Below are 22,272 nucleotides of genomic sequence, written 5' to 3'. Positions count from 1 at the left end.
TATAACCTGGGGATCTCCTGTATATAATGATATATGTACAGCCGGTATAACCTGGGGATCTCCTGTATATAATGATATATGTACAGCCGGTATAACCTGGGGATCTCCTGTATATAATGATACATGTACAGCCGGTATATCCTGGGGACCTCCTGTATATAATGATATATGTACAGCCGCTATAACCTGGGGATCTCCTGTATATAATGATATATGTACAGCCGGTATAACCTGGGGATCTCCTGTATATAATGATATATGTACAGCCGGTATAACCTGGGGATCTCCTGTATATAATGATATATGTACAGCCGGTATAACCTGGGGATCTCCTGTATATAGTGATGTATGTACAGCCGCTATAACCTGGGGATCTCCTGTATATAATGATATATGTACAGGCGGTATAACCTGGGCATCTCCTGTATATAATGATATATGTACAGGCGGTATAACCTGGGGATCTCCTGTATATAATGATATATGTACAGCCGGTATAACCTGGGGATCTCCTGTATATAGTGATATATGTACAGCTGGTATAACCTGGGGATCTCCTGTATATAATTATATATGTACAGCTGGTATAACCTGGGGATCTCCTGTATATAATGATATATGTACAGCTGCTATAACCTGGGGATCTCCTGTATATAGTGATATATGTACAGCCGGCATAACCTGGGGATCTCCTGTATGTAGTGATATATGTACAGCCGGTATAACCTGGGGATCTCCTGTATATAATGATATATGTACAGCCGGTATAACCTGGGGATCTCCTGTATATAATGATATATGTACAGCCGGTATAACCTGGGGATCTCCTGTATATAATGATATATGTACAGCCGGTATAACCTGGGGATCTCCTGTATATAATGATATATGTACAGCCGGTATAACCTGGGGATCTCCTGTATATAATGATATATGTACAGCCGGTATAACCTGGGGATCTCCTGTATATAATGATATATGTACAGCCGGTATATCCTGGGGATCTCCTGTATATAATGATATATGTACAGCCGGTATAACCTGGGGATCTCCTGTATATAATGATATATGTACAGCCGGTATAACCTGGGGATCTCCTGTATATAATGATATATGTACAGCTGGTATAACCTGGGGATCTCCTGTATATAGTGATATATGTACAGCCGGCATAACCTGGGGATCTCCTGTATATAATGATATATGTACAGCTGGTATAACCTGGGGGTCTCCTGTATATAATGATATATGTACAGCTGGTATAACCTGGGGATCTCCTGTATATAATGATATATGTACAGCCGCTATAACCTGGGGATCTCCTGTATATAATGATATATGTACAGCTGGTATAACCTGGGGATCTCCTGTATATAATGATATATGTACAGCCGGTATAACCTGGGGATCTCCTGTATATAATGATATATGTACAGCCGGTATAACCTGGGGGTCTCCTGTATATAATGATATATGTACAGCTGGTATAACCTGGGGATCTCCTGTATATAATGATATATGTACAGCCGCTATAACCTGGGGATCTCCTGTATATAATGATATATGTACAGCTGCTATAACCTGGGGATCTCCTGTATATAATGATATATGTACAGCCGGTATAACCTGGGGATCTCCTGTATATAATGATATATGTACAACCGCTATAACCTGGGGATCTCCTGTATATAATTATATATGTACAGCTGGTATAACCTGGGGATCTCCTGTATATAATGATATATGTACAGCTGCTATAACCTGGGGATCTCCTGTATATAGTGATATATGTACAGCCGGCATAACCTGGGGATCTCCTGTATGTAGTGATATATGTACAGCCGGTATAACCTGGGGATCTCCTGTATATAATGATATATGTACAGCCGGTATAACCTGGGGATCTCCTGTATATAATGATATATGTACAGCCGGTATAACCTGGGGATCTCCTGTATATAATGATATATGTACAGCCGGTATAACCTGGGGATCTCCTGTATATAATGATATATGTACAGCCGGTATAACCTGGGGATCTCCTGTATATAATGATATATGTACAGCCGGTATAACCTGGGGATCTCCTGTATATAATGATATATGTACAGCCGGTATATCCTGGGGATCTCCTGTATATAATGATATATGTACAGCCGGTATAACCTGGGGATCTCCTGTATATAATGATATATGTACAGCCGGTATAACCTGGGGATCTCCTGTATATAATGATATATGTACAGCTGGTAAAACCTGGGGATCTCCTGTATATAGTGATATATGTACAGCCGGCATAACCTGGGGATCTCCTGTATATAATGATATATGTACAGCTGGTATAACCTGGGGGTCTCCTGTATATAATGATATATGTACAGCCGGTATAACCTGGGGATCTCCTGTATATAATGATATATGTACAGCCGCTATAACCTGGGGATCTCCTGTATATAATGATATATGTACAGCTGGTATAACCTGGGGATCTCCTGTATATAATGATATATGTACAGCCGGTATAACCTGGGGATCTCCTGTATATAATGATATATGTACAACCGCTATAACCTGGGGATCTCCTGTATATAATGATATATGTACAGCCGGTATAACCTGGGGATCTCCTGTATATAATGATATATGTACAGCTGGTATAACCTGGGGATCTCCTGTATATAGTGATATATGTACAGCCGGTATAACCTGGGGATCTCCTGTATATAATGATATATGTACAGCCGGTATAACCTGGGGATCTCCTGTATATAATGATATATGTACAGCCGGTATAACCTGGGGATCTCCTGTATATAATCATATATGTACAGCCGGTATAACCTGGGGATCTCCTGTATATAATGATATATGTACAGCCGGTATAACCTGGAGATCTCCTGTATATAATGATATATGTACAGCCGGTATAACCTGGGGATCTCCTGTATATAATCATATATGTACAGCCGGTATAACCTGGAGATCTCCTGTATATAATGATATATGTACAGCTGGTATAACCTGGGGATCTCCTGTATATAATGATATATGTACAGCTGGTATAACCTGGGGATCTCCTGTATATAATGATATATGTACAGCCGGTATAACCTGGGGATCTCCTGTATATAATGATATATGTACAGCCGGTATAACCTGGCGATCTCCTGTATATAATGATATATGTACAGCCGGTATAACCTGGGGATCTCCTGTATATAATGATATATGTACAGCCGGTATAACCTGGGGATCTCCTGTATATAATGATATATGTACAGCTGGTATAACCTGGGGATCTCCTGTATATAATGATATATGTACAGCCGGTATAACCTGGGGATCTCCTGTATATAATGATATATGTACAGCCGGTATAACCTGGGGATCTCCTGTATATAATGATATATGTACAGCCGGTATAACCTGGGGATCTCCTGTATATAATGATATATGTACAGCCGGTATAACCTGGGGATCTCCTGTGTATAGTGATATATGTACAGCCGGTATAACCTGGGGATCTCCTGTATATAATGATATATGTACAGCCGGTATAACCTGGGGATCTCCTGTATATAATGATATATGTACAGCCGGTATAACCTGGGGATCTCCTGTATATAATCAACATGGGGAGAGAAAAAGAACTGGACCGCACATCCACACATACCACAATGATCTAATGCCGCTAGGCTACATTATATAAACGAACTCGAGGTTCTTGGTAACATTTTGATCAAATTGTGTAAGCCCACCAACCACTTCACGGTGACCTCTTTATGGTGGGTCCCTACGCTATTTTGTGCAGCGTCACATGGCGTCCACCCCCGCCGCAGCACAGCGCCGGCAGGGACCAAGGCCCGGTTGCCCCCCAGTACCCATACTGGCGGGCATAGCCCCCATGGCTCCGGGCCCGGGCCCCCACCGGCACCGCACCACAGAAGCGGCGGACGCCATGCAACACCGCACCATGTGAACGGGACGGCTCCTGTATATAATGATATATGCACAGCCGGTATAACCTGGGGATCTCCTGTATATAATGATAAATGTACAGCCGGTATAACCTGGGGATCTCCTGTATATAATGATATATGTACAGCCGGTATAACCTGGGGATCTCCTGTATATAATGATATATGTACAGCAGGTATAACCTGGGGATCTCCTGTATATAATGATATATGTACAGCCGGTATAACCTGGGGATCTCCTGTATATAATGATATATGTACAGCTGGTATAACCTGGGGATCTCCTGTATATAATGATATATGTACAGCTGGTATAACCTGGGGATCTCCTGTATATAATGATATATGTACAGCCGGTATAACCTGGGGATCTCCTGTATATAATGATATATGTACAGCTGGTATAACCTGGGGATCTCCTGTATATAATGATATATGTACAGCTGGTATAACCTGGGGATCTCCTGTATATAATGATATATGTACAGCTGGTATAACCTGGGGATCTCCTGTATATAATGATATATGTACAGCTGGTATAACCTGGGGATCTCCTGTATATAATGATATATGTACAGCCGGTATAACCTGGGGATCTCCTGTATATAATGATATATGTACAGCTGGTATAACCTGGGGATCTCCTGTATATAATGATATATGTACAGCTGGTATAACCTGGGGATCTCCTGTATATAATGATATATGTACAGCTGGTATAACCTGGGGATCTCCTGTATATAATGATATATGTACAGCCGGTATAACCTGGGGATCTCCTGTATATAATGATATATGTACAGCCGGTATAACCTGGGGATCTCCTGTATATAATGATATATGTACAGCCGGTATAACCTGGGGATCTCCTGTATATAATGATATATGTACAGCCGGTATAACCTGGGGATCTCCTGTATATAATGATATATGTACAGCCGGTATAACCTGGGGATCTCCTGTATATAATCATATATGTACAGCCGGTATAACCTGGGGATCTCCTGTATATAATGATATATGCACAGCCGGTATAACCTGGGGATCTCCTGTATATAATGATATATGCACAGCCGGTATAACCTGGGGATCCCCTGTATATAATGATATATGTACAGCCGGTATAACCTGGGGATCTCCTGTATATAATGATATATGTACAGCTGGTATAACCTGGGGATCTCCTGTATATAATGATATATGTACAGCTGGTATAACCTGGGGATCTCCTGTATATAATGATATATGTACAACTGGTATAACCTGAGGATCCCCTGTATATAATGATATATGTACAGCCGGTATAACCTGGGGATCTCCTGTATATAATGATATATGTACAGCCGGTATAACCTGGGGATCTCCTGTATATAATGATATATGTACAGCCGGTATAACCTGGGCATCTCCTGTGTATAATGATATATGTACAGCCGGTATAACCTGGGGATCTCCTGTATATAATGATATATGTACAGCCGGTATAACCTGGGGATCTCCTGTATATAATGATATATGTACAGCCGGTATAACCTGGGGATCTCCTGTATATAATGATATATGTACAGCCGGTATAACCTGGGGATCTCCTGTATATAATGATATATGTACAGCCGGTATAACCTGGGGATCTCCTGTGTATAGTGATATATGTACAGCCGGTATAACCTGGGGATCTCCTGTATATAATGATATATGTACAGCCAGTATAACCTGGGGATCTCCTGTATATAATGATATATGTACAGCCGCTATAACCTGGGCATCTCCTGTATATAATGATATATGTACAGCTGGTATATCCTGGGGACCTCCTGTATATAATGATATATGTACAGCCGGTATAACCTGGGGATCTCCTGTATATAATGATATATGTACAGCCGGTATAACCTGGGGATCTCCTGTATATAATGATATATGTACAGCCGGTATAACCTGGGGATCTCCTGTATATAATGATATATGTACAGCTGGTATAACCTGGGGATCTCCTGTATATAATGATATATGTACAGCCGGTATAACCTGGGGGTCTCCTGTATATAATGATATATGTACAGCTGGTATAACCTGGGGATCTCCTGTATATAATAATATATGTACAGCCGGTATAACCTGGGGATCTCCTGTATATAATGATATATGTACAGCCGGTATAACCTGGGGATCTCCTGTATATAATGATATATGTACAGGCGGTATAACCTGGGGATCTCCTGTATATAATGATATATGTACAGCTGGTATAACCTGGGGATCTCCTGTATATAATGATATATGTACAGCCGGTATAACCTGGGGATCTCCTGTATATAATGATATATGTACAGCCGGTATAACCTGGGGATCTCCTGTATATAATGATACATGTACAGCCGGTATATCCTGGGGACCTCCTGTATATAATGATATATGTACAGCCGCTATAACCTGGGGATCTCCTGTATATAATGATATATGTACAGCCGGTATAACCTGGGGATCTCCTGTATATAATGATATATGTACAGCCGGTATAACCTGGGGATCTCCTGTATATAATGATATATGTACAGCCGGTATAACCTGGGGATCTCCTGTATATAATGATATATGTACAGCCGGTATAACCTGGGGATCTCCTGTATATAATGATATATGTACAGCCGGTATAACCTGGAGATCTCCTGTATATAATGATATATGTACAGCTGGTATAACCCGGGGATCTCCTGTATATAATGATACATGTACAGCCGGTATAACCTGGGGATCTCCTGTATATAATGATATATGTACAGCTGGTATAACCTGGGGATCTCCTGTATATAATGATATATGTACAGCCGGTATAACCCGGGGATCTCCTGTATATAATGATACATGTACAGCCGGTATAACCTGGGGATCTCCTGTATATAATGATATATGTACAGCCGGTATAACCTGGGGATCTCCTGTATATAATGATATATGTACAGCCGGTATAACCTGGGGATCTCCTGTATATAATGATATATGTACAGCCGGTATAACCTGGGGATCTCCTGTATATAGTGATACATGTACAGCTGGTATAACCTGGAGATCTCCTGTATATAATGATATATGTACAGCCGGTATAACCTGGAGATCTCCTGTATATAATGATATATGTACAGCCGGTATAACCTGGGGATCTCCTGTATATAATGATATATGTACAGCCGGTATAACCTGGAGATCTCCTGTATATAATGATATATGTACAGCCGGTATAACCTGGGGGTCTCCTGTATATAGTGATATATGTACAGCCGGTATAACCTGGGGATCTCCTGTATATTATCTTGTAGATATGACTGGTATACACACTATTACACCTCTGTGTGCGGCTCTGGTCACACTATGACTGTAGGTGGGGAGGTAGGTGCCGCTATATACTGGACCATTGTGACCTCCTCTCATGGTTTCCTCTATGCGGCTCCACAAGGTCCTTATTGTATGGACTCCGGGCCGGGCACTAGAACACTCAGCTGTTCCATCCGTCCGGGCTGCGGTGCGGATCCTGACAAGCAGAGGTCAAGGGCAGCATCTTCTGTGTCCTCCGGGGAAGGGACATGGAGCAGGGATGAGGTCCAGCAGAACAATGCGGTTCTTGTTACACATCTGCCATCATCTCCTCCTGATGTTTAGGTTGGTCACATGATGCTGCTCCTTGGGGGTTCACATACTTCTTATCACTTTTATACAGCTGTATCATGGGCTGGACAATGTACGGCTTGTGGGTGTCCTGTAATACCTGTGACATCATGCCCGATGTAATGACATCATAACATGTGAGACCCTCCTCTGCCTTCCCTCCATGGAGTATCTTAAGGTCGCCGTGTGATAGGTGTGGGGGGTCCGTCACTTTAGACCCCGGTGGAAGGGTGCCCTCAGGATGCCAATGGACTCCTTGCTCCACCGTACTGCAGATCCCTGGCCAGATCCATGACATCAGCGCCCCCTAAAGGGAGGTCAGGGGTCAGCGCTGTGCAAAATAAGGATCAGGGAGTGAGTAATGTCAGGACCTGAGGGGGGATACTGACAGTCAGGACTGAGCGAGATACTAAAGTCACCCCCCTCATATAGTGAGAATGAGGAAGTATAACCCCCATCCTCCCCCGTACAGGAGGAGACATAGTGTAGGCTCAGGAGATATGACACAGAGTGGCTGCAGTTATTAGCGCTGTGATTCTTCCCCAGCCTCCGGGCGCACTATTAAAATATTTTATTTAATGTCTTAATCTAATATTACGGCTGCCGCGTCTCCTGCATGGAAAGGAATGAAAACTTCAATATCAAGAGCGATGATAACCTCTGCAGGGTATGTGGGCGGCCATGACACCGCAGCTGTAACACGTGTAAGACGCATAGACTTGGGACGGGAGCCGGCTGCCAGGGGACCAGGGACAGGAGCCGGCCACCAGGGGTCCAAGTACAGGAGCCGGCCACCAGGGGACCAGGGACAGGAGCCGGCCACCAGGGATGAGAGCCGGCCACCAGGTGACCAAGGACAGGAGCCGGCCACCAGGGATGAGAGCCGGCCACCAGGTGACCAAAGACAGGACCCGGCCACCAGGTGACAAAAGACAGGAACCAGCCACCAGGTGACATGGGACAGAAGCCATCCCCCAGAGGTTCAGGGACAGGAGCCGGCCACCGGGGGGCCAGGGACGGGAGATCACACAGTGCTGCCTTGGACTCTCTGTTATCTAGATAGATAGATGTGAGATAGATATGAGGTAGATAGATGTGAGATAGATATGACATAGATAGATATTGGAGGGGTTGGCCTGTGACTGATGTGCGGCCTGGAGCCTCTGCGTTGCGCTCTCGCTGACTGCTGACACTGTATCTACAGGCAATCCGCTAGTAAAAATGGCAGCTGTCAGCGCTCATCACAATCCGCTGCAGGACACTGTAATAAGCGGAGAATGAGGGCAGTAGTGCGTCCTGGTGGGGATGGCCTCAGGACTGCGCTGGGTCCTGGTGGCTGGTTTACCTGTCCTGACAGATGGCGTTACAATGTATCCGTGACAGTTGTGTGTATCACTCAATAGTCCACAGAGTATCCTACAAGTGTTCCAAACCCTCAGCTGTGACAAATATTAGGTCAGGACGGCTCAGTAACCAGAGTGTGTGATACTTCCTTTCAAGGAATTTCTCAGCACGGATCTGTTCTGCTTTCTTGTAGATGTTCTGCAAAACGTTTTCTCAGATATTTCCCCCTATAAAGCATTGCGTAAAAATGGGGCGCCCCGACTATTACACCTCACCTCATAGGAGGAAGAGACGCTGAGGGGAGTAGTGCGGGAGTCCTGTGCGATACTGTCTGCTGAGCTGTGTATCTAATCCTATCCTGTGTGATACTGTCTGCTGAGCTGTGTATCTAATCCTATCCTGTGTGATACTGTCTGCTGAGCTGTGTATCTAATCCTATCCTGTGTGATACAGTCTGCTGAGCTGTGTATCTAATCCTATCCTGTGTGATACTGTCTGCTGAGCTGTGTATCTAATCCCATCCTTGGTGATACTGCTGAGCTGTGTATCTAATCCTATCCTGTGTGATACTGTCTGCTGAGCTGTGTATCTAATCCCATCCTTGGTGATACTGCTGAGCTGTGTATCTAATCCTATCCTGTGTGATACAGTCTGCTGAGCTGTGTATCTAATCCTATCCTGTGTGATACTGCTGAGCTGTGTATCTAATCCTATCCTGTGTGATACTGCCTGCTGAGCTGTGTATCTAATCCTATCCAGTGTGATACAGTCTGCTGAGCTGTGTATCTAATCTCAGCCTGTGTGATACTGTCTGCTGAGCTGTGTATCTAATCCTATCCTGTGTGATACTGTCTGCTGAGCTGTGTATCTAATCCTCTCCTGTGTGATACTGACTGCTGAGCGGTGTATCTAATCCTATCCTGTGTGATACTGACTGCTGAGCGGTGTATCTAATCCTATCCTGTGTGATACTGACTGCTGAGCTGTGTATCTAATCCTATCCTGTGTGATACTGCCTGCTGAGCTGTGTATCTAATCCTATCCTGTGTGATACAGTCTGCTGAGCAGTGTATCTAATCCTATCCTGTGTGATACTGACTGCTGAGCTGTGTATCTAATCCTATCCTGTGTGATACTGCCTGCTGAGCTGTGTATCTAATCCTATCCAGTGTGATACAGTCTGCTGAGCTGTGTATCTAATCCTATACTGTGTGATACTGTCTGCTGAGCTGTGTATCTAATCCCATCCTGTGTGATACAGTCTGCTGAGCTGTGTATCTAATCCCCTCCTGAGTGATACAGTCTACATAGTGAGTTGGTGTCAGTATAAGCCATGTGCCTGTTATATGTATATTACACACTTGGCCCCTCCGGGTTGATCCTCCTTTCTCCATGTTTGGGGACAGGTTTATTAGCGGATTTATTAATGTATAATTGAGAGGAATAATCCCTCTAAGTGGTCACCACAAAACTGAAAGAGAAAGAAGATGAGAAGGACGGACGCTCAGGGACAAGGGGAGTCACCCACAGCTTATATCTGGCCCAGCCATTGGGGCGACACCGGAGCTGATATGTGGGGTCCCCCTCCATCTCCAGCCTGGGGGGGGTTCATAAAGGAGAAGGAGAGCACCTAATACACAAAGCTACCTCCCAGCAGGAACAAATGCCACTCCCCCTGCACCAGCACTGGATTAATGCTCATCCAGAGCACTTGATGGTCAATTCTGGTTCTTTTACTCGCTTTTATTTTTTGACCATATCGACAATTTCTTGCCCTAATATAACAGCGACCTCTCATTCTTCCGATGACCTCATAGCAGCTGATAACCGAGAACAATCGCCAAGTTATTCATAGAAGGAGGCGTCGGGCGGCCATGCCAGCCATTGTCTAGTGGGATGACATGAGCGGGCACTCACCCTGAATACACATTACATGAGTGATTATCACAGCGCGGCAGTGTAAGGGTGGATGCACTTTGGCGCGTGGATTGCATCTCCGTTACATTCTGTTTACACATACGTTTTTTTTATCATGTTCTTTCCGGACCCATCATCAGTTCTTTTTTTTGCCGGTCCATAGACTTCTATTGCCTTCCATGATCCTCATGTGTAATAATAAAAAAAAAAAATATTCAGGGACAACGGATCAGTGGAAAACAACTGAAAAGTGAAAACGCCCACAGAAAATAACGGACATGGAAAACAGCGCCAGTGTGAATGAGCCCTAAAGCACAGAGACTCCGCCATACTCAGATCCCAACAGAGAGTGATCAGAATGATCCTGTACTGAAGGAAAACTGCAGTGTAAAGCATGAGGGAAAGAAACACCAACAATGTGGATTTACAAAATATAACAACACATAACATCCGGGGAGCAATGACCATGTGACAGGTCAACCATGAAGCTGTGCTGCAGGGTAAAGCATGGAGGAGGTGGATCTTATGCTATAGATCAGGCAGTGATCCTTAGTGGATACAGCGGGGGCTCATTCCATCTCGCCGGCAGGTGCACCAGTGGTGATTCAGGCACATGGCAGTTTCGGGCGACATCGTAACGAGTATTTCCCGCAGTGATTCGCTGATTTATTATTGATCATGAAATACCTGGCATTGTTCTGGGGAGGAGCTGTATACATTGTAACACTTCTGTAATGCAGAACGAGGAGGAAGGGAGGAGCCAAATATACAAAATGTAACACGACATGATGTAATAGAAGAGGATACAAGCTAACAATGTAGTATAACAGGACACGATGGAACAACCATCATGTGTAATCATTGTCTTCTATTGTCTCTTGTAGAAAAATTCATGGAATTTGACCTTAACGACCAAGGAGAGATCGGTGAGTGACGTTCACTACTACATGGCGCAGCACCCAGAGCAGACCAGCCTCTATACAGTTATACATGCTCCTACATTGCCATTTAGGGCTCTAGGAAAGCTGGGTGGAAGTTGCCCCTGTAACTATTTTGGATTAGAGGACATCTACCATCAGTACACTGCTCTTAACCTCTTATTATGACTCCATCTGCCGCAATTGCTGAAAAAGAGAGTTATAGGCTCTCAGGGAGCCTTGGTGGGGGCGGGACCACCTATATTAAAATACAAGGGTCCCTTAGGCGTTCGGGTGACAGAGCATAACTATTTTTTAAATTCCACGGTTTTTCCTAATCCGTCATCCGACGGCCACGCCCCCCCCCCCCCCGATTTCTGCCACATGAAAGCCGGCACCGATGCGACACGATCCAATTGCGTGCTCCAAAATCCAATTCAGCGCAAATATTCGGGAAACCCGACGAAAGTGTGGCGTTCGGACCCTTAGTAAATGAGCCCCTATATTTCTGCAACTGCAGCCAATGGAGTTATAATAAAGTTATAAGAGACGACAGCGATCAGGGGGTCCCCTGTACCCGCACATGAGAGAAGAAGCCACTGCTCTATTCCTTATGAGGCACAAGGAACCTCGTTCTCATCATAGCCGGGGGTCTCAGCAGACAGAAAGTTATCCTGTAGAGAGGCGATGACTTGCTCTTACTGGAAAACCCCATTAACTTAGTGTTTTCAGAAATAGCTGCTATAATATATGAAAAGTTACTGGCAGGAAAGTGCTGAGACTAATCTCCAAGTATTCCAGGCATGATGGGACTCAAGATGATGATGGAGAAGCTCGGAGTGCCCAAAACACATCTAGAAATCAAAAAGATGATATCAGAAGTGACAGGAGGGGGCAGCGACGCCATCAGCTACAAAGACTTCATCAAGATGGTTCTGGGGAAGAGATCCTCAATCCTCAAAATGTAAGTGACCCTCATTGTAAGGAGCCACTCCGACACCAGCAAATAATGGCATCAGGTGGTAGACACAAGTATAACTGTAATACCGCCCCCTCTGTACAGGAATATAACTGCTATAATTCTGCCCCCTATGTACAAGAATATAACTACTATAATACTGCCCCCTATGTACAGGAATATAACTACTATAATACTGCCCCCTATGTACAGGAATATAACTGCTATAATTCTGCCCCCTATGTACAGGAATATAACTACTATAATACTGCCCCCTATGTACAGGAATATAACTACTATAATACTGCCCCCTATGTACAGGAATATAACTACTATAATACTGCCCCCTATGTACAGGAATATAACTACTATAATACTGCCCCCTATGTACAGGAATATAACTACTATAATACTGCCCCCTATGTACAAGAATATAACTACTATAATACTGCCCCCTATGTACAGGAATATAACTACTATAATACTGCCCCCTATGTACAGGAATATAACTACTATAATACTGCCCCCTATGTACAGGAATATAACTACTATAATACTGCCCCCTATGTACAGGAATATAACTGCTATAATACTGCCCCCTATGTACAGGAATATAACTGCTATAATACTGCTCCCTATGTACAGGAATATAACTGCTATAATACTGCCCCCTATGTACAGGAATATAACTGCTATAATACCGCCCCCTCTGTACAGGAATATAACTGCTATAATACCGCCCCCTATGTACAGGAATATAACTGCTATAATACCGCCCCCTATGTACAGGAATATAACTGCTATAATACCGCCCCCTATGTACAGGAATATAACTGCTATAATACCGCCCCCTCTGTACAGGAATATAACTGCTATAATACCGCCTCCTATGTACAGGGATATAACTACTATAATACTGCCCCCTATGTACAGGAATATAACTACTATAATACTGCCCTCTATGTACAGGAATATAACTACTATAATACTGCCCCCTATGTACAGGAATATAACTACTATAATACTGCCCCCTGTGTACAAGAATATAACTACTATAATACTGCCCCCTATGTACAAGAATATAACTACTATAATACTGCCCCCTATGTACAAGAATATAACTACTATAATACTGCCCCTATGTACAGGAATATAACTACTATAATACTGCCCCCTATGTTCAAGAATATAACTACTATAATACTGCCCCCTATGTACAAGAATATAACTACTATAATACTCCCCCTATGTACAGGAATATAACTACTATAATACTGCTCCCTATGTACAGGAATATAACTACTATAATACTGCTCCCTATCTACAAGAATATAACTACTATAATACTGCCCCCTATGTACAGGGATATAACTACTATAATACTGCCCCCTATGTACAGGAATATAACTACTATAATACTGCCCCCTATGTACAGGAATATAACTACTATAATACTGCCCCCTATGTACAGGAATATAACTACTATAATACTGCCTCCTATGTACAAGAATATAACTACTATAATACTGCCCCCTATGTACAGGGATATAACTACTATAATACTGCCCCTATGTACAAGAATATAACTACTATAATACTGCCCCCTATGTACAGGGATATAACTACTATAATACTGCCCTCTATGTACAGGAAAATAACTACTATAATACTGCCCCCTATGTACAGGAATATAACTACTATAATACTGCCCCCTATGTACAGGAATATAACTACTATAATACTGCCCCCTATGTACAAGAATATAACTACTATAATACTGCCCCCTATGTACAAGAATATAACTACTATAATACTGCCCCCTATGTACAAGAATATAACTACTATAATACTCCCCCTATGTACAGGAATATAACTACTATAATACTGCTCCCTATGTACAGGAATATAACTACTATAATACTGCTCCCTATCTACAAGAATATAACTACTATAATACTGCCCCCTATGTACAGGGATATAACTACTATAATACTGCCCCCTATGTACAGGAATATAACTACTATAATACTGCCCCCTATGTACAGGAATATAACTACTATAATACTGCCCCCTATGTACAGGAATATAACTACTATAATACTGCCTCCTATGTACAAGAATATAACTACTATAATACTGCCCCCTATGTACAGGGATATAACTACTATAATACTGCCCCTATGTACAAGAATATAACTACTATAATACTGCCCCCTATGTACAGGGATATAACTACTATAATACTGCCCTCTATGTACAGGAAAATAACTACTATAATACTGCCCCCTATGTACAGGAATATAACTACTATAATACTGCCCCCTATGTACAGGAATATAACTACTATAATACTGCCCCCTATGTACAAGAATATAACTACTATAATACTGCCCCTATGTACAAGAATATAACTACTATAATACTGCCCCTATGTACAGGAATATAACTACTATAATACTGCCCCCTATGTACAGGAATATAACTACTATAATACTGCCCCCTATCTACAAGAATATAACTACTATAATACTGCCCCCTATGTACAGGAATATAACTACTATAATACTGCCCCCTATGTACAGGAATATAACTACTATAATACTGCCCCCTATGTACAGGAATATAACTACTATAATACTGCCCCCTATGTACAGGAATATAACTACTATAATACTGCCCCCTATGTACAGGAATATAACTACTATAATACTGCCCCCTATGTACAGGGATATAACTACTATAATACTGCCCCCTATGTACAGGGATATAACTACTATAATACTGCCCCTATGTACAAGAATATAACTACTATAATACTGCCCCCTATGTACAGGGATATAACTACTATAATACTGCCCTCTATGTACAGGAAAATAACTACTATAATACTGCCCCCTATGTACAAGAATATAACTACTATAATACTGCCCCCTATATACAGGAATATAACTTTTATAATACTGCCCCCTATGTACAGGAATATAACTACTATAATACTGCCCCCTATGTACAGGAATATAACTACTATAATACTGCCCCCTATGTACAGGAATATAACTACTATAATACTGCCCCCTATGTACAGGAATATAACTACTATAATACTGCCCCCTATGTACAGGAATATAACTACTATAATACTGCCCCCTATGTACAAGAATATAACTACTATAATACTGCCTCCTATGTACAGGAATATAACTACTATAATACTGCCCCCTATGTACAAGAATATAACTACTATAATACTGCCCCCTATGTACAGGGATATAACTACTATAATACTGCCCCTATGTACAGGAATATAACTACTATAATACTGCCCCCTATGTACAGGAATATAACTACTATAATACTGCCCCCTATGTACAGGAATATAACTACTATAATACTGCCCCTATGTACAAGAATATAACTACTATAATACTGCCCCCTATGTACAAGAATATAACTACTATAATACTGCCCCCTATGTACAGGAATATAACTACTATAATACTGCCCCCTATGTACAGGAATATAACTACTATAATACTGCCCCCTATGTACAGGAATATAACTACTATAATACTGCCCCCTATGTACAGGAATATAACTACTATAATACTGCCCCCTATGTACAGGAATATAACTACTATAATACTGCCCCCTATGTACAGGAATATAACTACTATAATACTGCCCCCTATGTACAGGAATATAACTACTATAATACTGCCCCCTATGTACAGGGATATAACTACTATAATACTGCCCCTATGTACAAGAATATAACTACTATAATACTGCCCCCTATGTACAGGGATATAACTACTATAATACTGCCCTCTATGTACAGGAAAATAACTACTATAATACTGCCCCCTATGTACAAGAATATAACTACTATAATACTGCCCCCTATATACAGGAATATAACTACTATAATACTGCCCCCTATGTACAGGAATATAACTACTATAATACTGCCCCCTATGTACAGGAATATAACTACTATAATACTGCCCCCTATGTACAGGAATATAACTACTATAATACTGCCCCCTATGTACAGGAATATAACTACTATAATACTGCCCCCTATGTACAAGAATATAACTACTATAATACTGCCTCCTATGTACAGGAATATAACTACTATAATACTGCCCCCTATGTACAAGAATATAACTACTATAATACTGCCCCCTATGTACAGGGATATAACTACTATAATACTGCCCCTATGTACAGGAATATAACTACTATAATACTGCCCCCTATGTACAGGAATATAACTACTATAATATTGCCCCCTATGTACAGGAATATAACTACTATAATACTGCCCCCTATGTGGGTACGGAATGAAACGGAACAGTGGGTACGGAACGTATTCCGACCCCTTTAAATTTTTCACTCAGACAATTGGCAAGACCCAAAATGTTCTGTGCCCTCTGCCCCAACCTTAACAGAAAAAAAACAGAAATGTAGATATTTTTTATAAAAACAAAATAGTAGAAGCTTTGTAGCTGGTGCAGCCCGGAGTCTTCTTGGGAAGATGCTACAAGTTCCTCCCCCCTGGATTTCCAGGTCCTCAGGTTGGATGGTGACGTTGGTGGAGACATTTTCCGGTCTCTCTATAGATGCTCCATTGGGTTTAGGTCATCAGAGAATCTTCTCTCTCGTAGTCCGGGATCCTTCGTGTGTTTTGCACACTGGATGCACATTCCAGACTCTGCCATAAACCCCCGACTGCTGGAGCCACAGGGATCTTGGGTTATTTTTTACTTCACTCACCAAGGCTCTTCTCCCACCATTGCTTAGTTTGGCTGGATGGACAGGTTGAGGAAGAATTGTGGTCATCCCAAACTTCTTCCATTTAAGTATTACGGAGGTCACTGTGCTCTTTGGAACCTTGAGAATTACAGAAATTCTTTGGTAACATTGACCAGATCTGAGCCTTGCCACAATTTTGTCTCTGAGCTCCTTGGGCAGTTCCTCAAACCTCATGATTCTCATGCACTGTGACATGCACTGTGAGGTCTTATATAGACACGTGCGCCTTTCCTAATAATGTCCTATGAGTTTAATTAACACAAATGGATTCTAATGATGGAGTAGAACCATCTCAATCAGGATCAGAAGGAAATGGACAGTGAGTTATTTAGGAGTGTCACAGCAAAGCGGCTCAATACTTACGACCATGTGATATTTTAGTTTTGCTTGTTAAATAAATTATCAAAAAATATCTACATTTTTATTTTTTGGATGGGGGGCAGCAGAGGGCACATTAATGAGCACAAAAAATAACTTTTTTGATCTTATTTATTGGCTGAAATGAAACAAAGAGTGAAAAAAGTGAAGGGGTCTGAATAGTTTCCGTACCTTTTGTAATCTTGCCTTTGTATACAATACTGCCCCCTAGGTCATATGGGGCACCAGTGTATAAAAAGGATATAGTAGAGCTGGAACGGGTGCAGAGGAGAGCAACCAGGATTATTAGGGGAATGGGGGAACTAGAATACACTGACAGATTAAAATATTTGGGATTATTCAGTTTAGAAAAAAGACGACTGAGGGGAGACCTCATTACAATGTACAAATACCTGAATGGACAGTACAAGGATCTCTCCAAAGATCTATTTATACCTCGGCCTGTGACCAGGACAAGGGGGCATCCTCTGCGCCTAGAGGAGAGGCGATTTTACCATCACCATAGACAGGGGACATCCTCTACACCTAGAGGAGAGGAGGTTCTACCATCACCATAGACAGGGAGCATCCTCTACACCTAGAGGAGAGGAGGTTCTACCATCACCATAGACAGGGGACATCCTCTACACCTAGAGGAGAGGGGGTTCTACCATCACCATAGACAGGGGACATCCTCTACACCTAGAGGAGAGGAGGTTCTACCATCACCATAGACAGGGGGCATCCTCTACACCTAGAGGAGAGGAGGTTCTATCATCACCATAGACAGGGGGCATCATCTATACCTAGAGGAGAGGAGGTTCTACCATCACCATAGACAGGGGGCATCCTCTACACCTAGAGGAGAGGCGGTTCTACCATCACCATAGACAGGGGGCATCCTCTACACCTAGAGGAGAGGAGGTTCTACCATCACCATAGACAGGGGGCATCCTCTACACCTAGAGGAGAGGAGGTTCTACCATCACCATAGACAGGGGGCATCCTCTACACCTAGAGGAGAGGAGGTTCTATCATCACCATAGACAGGGGGCATCCTCTACACCTAGAGGAGAGGAGGTTCTACCATCACCATAGACAGGGGGCATCCTCTACACCTAGAGGAGAGGCCGCTCTACCATCACCATAGACAGGGGGCATCCTCTACACCTAGAGGAGAGGAGGTTCTACCATCACCATAGACAGGGGGCATCCTCTACACCTAGAGGAGAGGAGGTTCTACCATCACCATAGACAGGGGGCATCCTCTACACCTAGAGGAGAGGAGGTTCTACCATCACCATAGACAGGGGGCATCCTCTACAGCTAGAGGAGAGGAGGTTCTACCATCACCATAGACAGGGGACATCCTCTACACCTAGAGGAGAGGCGATTTTACCATCACCATAGACATGGGGCGTCCTCTACACCTAGAGGAGAGGAGGTTCTACCATCACCATAGACAGGGAGCATCCTCTACACCTAGAGGAGAGGAGGTTCTACCATCACCATAGACAGGGGGCATCCTCTACGCCTAGAGGAGAGGAGGTTCTACCATCACCATAGACAGGGGACATCCTCTACACCTAGAGGAGAGTAGGTTCTACCATCACCATAGACAGGGGGCATCCTCTACACCTAGCGGAGAGGCGATTTTACCATCACCATCGACAGGGGGCATCCTCTACGCCTAGAGGAGAGGCGATTCTACCATCACCATAGACAGGGGGCATCCTCTACGCCTAGAGGAAAGGCGGTTCTACCATCACCATAGACAGGAGGCATCCTCTACACCTAGAGGAGAGGAGGTTCTACCATCACCATAGACAGGGGTCATCCTCTACACCTAGAGGGGAGGAGGTTCTACCATCACCATAGACAGGGGGCATCCTCTACACCTAGAGGAGAGGAGGTTCTACCATCACCATAGACAGGGGGCATCCTCTACACCTAGAGGAGAGGAGGTTCTATCATCACCATAGACAGGGGGTATCCTCTACACCTAGAGGAGAGGAGGATCTACCATCACCATACACAGGGGGCATCCTCTACACCTAGAGGAGAGGAGGTTCTACCATCACCATAGACAGGGGCATCCTCTACACCTAGAGGAGAGGAGGTTCTACCATCACCATAGACAGGGGGCATCCTCTACACCTAGAGGAGAGGAGGTTCTACCATCACCATAGACAGGGAGCATCCTCTACACCTAGAGGAGAGGAGGTTCTACCATCACCATAGACAGGGGACAGCCTCTACACCTAGAGGAGAGGAGGTTCTACCATCGCCATAGATAGGGGACAGCCTCTACACCTAGAAGAGAGGTGATTCTATCATCACCATAGACAGGGGGCATCATCTACACCTAGAGGAGAGGAGGCTCTACCATTACCATAGACAGTGGACATCCTCTACACCTAGAGGAGAGGAGGTTCTACCATCACCATAGACAGGGAGCATCCTCTACACCTAGAGGAGAGGAGGTTCTACCATCACCATAGACACGAGGCATCATCTACACCTAGAGGAGAGGAGGCTCTACCATTACCATAGACAGTGGACATCCTCTACACCTAGAGGAGAGGAGGTTCTATCATCACCATAGACAGGGGGCATCATCTACACCTAGAGGAGAGGAGGCTCTACCATTACCATAGACAGTGGACATCCTCTACACCTAGAGGAGAGGAGGTTCTACCATCACCATAGACACAGGACATCCTCTACACCTAGAGGAGAGGAGGTTCTACCATCACCATAGACACGAGGCATCCTCTACACCTAGAGGAGAGGAGGTTCTATCATCACCATAGACAGGGGGCATCCTCTACACCTAGAGGAGAGTAGGTTCTACCATCACCATAGACCGGGGGCATCCTCTACACCTAGAGGAGAGGAGGTTCTACCATCACCATAGACAGGGGGCATCCTCTACACCTAGAGGAGAGGAGATTCTACCATCACTATAGACAGGGGACATCCTCTACACCTAGAGGAGAGGAGGTTCTACCATCACCATAGACAGGGGGCATCCTCTACACCTAGAGGAGAGGAGGCTCTACCATCACCATAGACAGGGGGCATCCTCTACACCTAGAGGAGAGGAGGTTCTACCATCACCATAGACAGGGGGCATCCTCTACACCTAGAGGAGAGGAGGATCTACCATCACCATAGACAGGGGACAGCCTCTACACCTAGAGGAGAGGCGGTTCTACCATCACCATAGACAGGGGGCATCCTCTACACCTAGAGGAGAGGAGGCTCTACCATCACCATAGACAGGGGGCATCCTCTACACCTAGAGGAGAGGCCGCTCTACCATCACCATAGACAGGGGGCATCCTCTACACCTAGAGGAGAGGAGGTTCTACCATCACCATAGACAGGGGGCATCCTCTACACCTAGAGGAGAGGCCGTTCTACCATCACCATAGACAGGGGGCATCCTCTACACCTAGAGGAGAGGAGGTTCTACCATCACCATAGACAGGGGGCATCCTCTACACCTAGAGGAGAGGAGGATCTACCATCACCATAGACAGGGGGCATCCTCTACACCTAGAGGAGAGGAGGATCTACCATCACCATAGACAGGGGGCATCCTCTACACCTAGAGGAGAGGAGGCTCTACCATCACCATAGACAGGGGGTATCCCCTACACCTAGAGGAGAGGAGGTTCTACCATCACCATAGACAGGGGACATCCTCTACACCTAGAGGAGAGGAGGTTCTACCATCACCATAGACACTGGGCATCCTCTACACCTAGAGGAGAGGAGGTTCTACCATCACCATAGACAGGGGACATCCTCTACACCTAGAGGAGAGGAGGTTCTACCATCACCATAGACAGGGGGCATCCTCTACACCTAGAGGAGAGGAGGCTCTACCATCACCATAGACAGGGGGCATCCTCTACACCTAGAGGAGAGGAGGATCTACCATCCCCATAGACAGGGGGCATCCTCTACACCTAGAGGAGAGGAGGTTCTACCATCACCATAGACAGGGGGCATCCTCTACACCTAGAGGAGAGGAGGCTCTACCATCACCATAGACAGGGGGCATCCTCTACACCTAGAGGAGAGGCCGTTCTACCATCACCATAGACAGGGGGCATCCTCTACACCTAGAGGAGAGGAGGTTCTACCATCACCATAGACAGGGGGCATCCTCTACACCTAGAGGAGAGGAGGATCTACCATCACCATAGACAGGGGGCATCCTCTACACCTAGAGGAGAGGAGGATCTACCATCACCATAGACAGGGGGCATCCTCTACACCTAGAGGAGAGGAGGCTCTACCATCACCATAG

The 22,272-nt window shown here is 44.0% G+C and overlaps 1 protein-coding gene across 1 annotated transcript in view; it reads left to right on the top strand.

The window, feature by feature from the left end:
* AIF1L (allograft inflammatory factor 1 like) overlaps positions 1–22,272 on the top strand; it is a 69,373-nt gene that overhangs the window by 23,498 nt on the left and 23,603 nt on the right. The window contains exons 4-5 of the mRNA XM_072125625.1: positions 11,786–11,827; positions 12,620–12,782. Coding sequence (XP_071981726.1) covers positions 11,786–11,827; positions 12,620–12,782 — 205 coding nt within the window. The remainder of the gene's footprint in view (positions 1–11,785; positions 11,828–12,619; positions 12,783–22,272) is intronic.

This window comes from Engystomops pustulosus, chromosome 9 (genome assembly GCF_040894005.1).
Source record: "Engystomops pustulosus chromosome 9, aEngPut4.maternal, whole genome shotgun sequence".
NCBI lineage: Eukaryota > Metazoa > Chordata > Amphibia > Anura > Leptodactylidae > Engystomops > Engystomops pustulosus.
The sequence above is the reverse complement of the archived record's forward strand: the minus strand, read 5'-3'. Positions and strand labels throughout refer to the sequence as shown.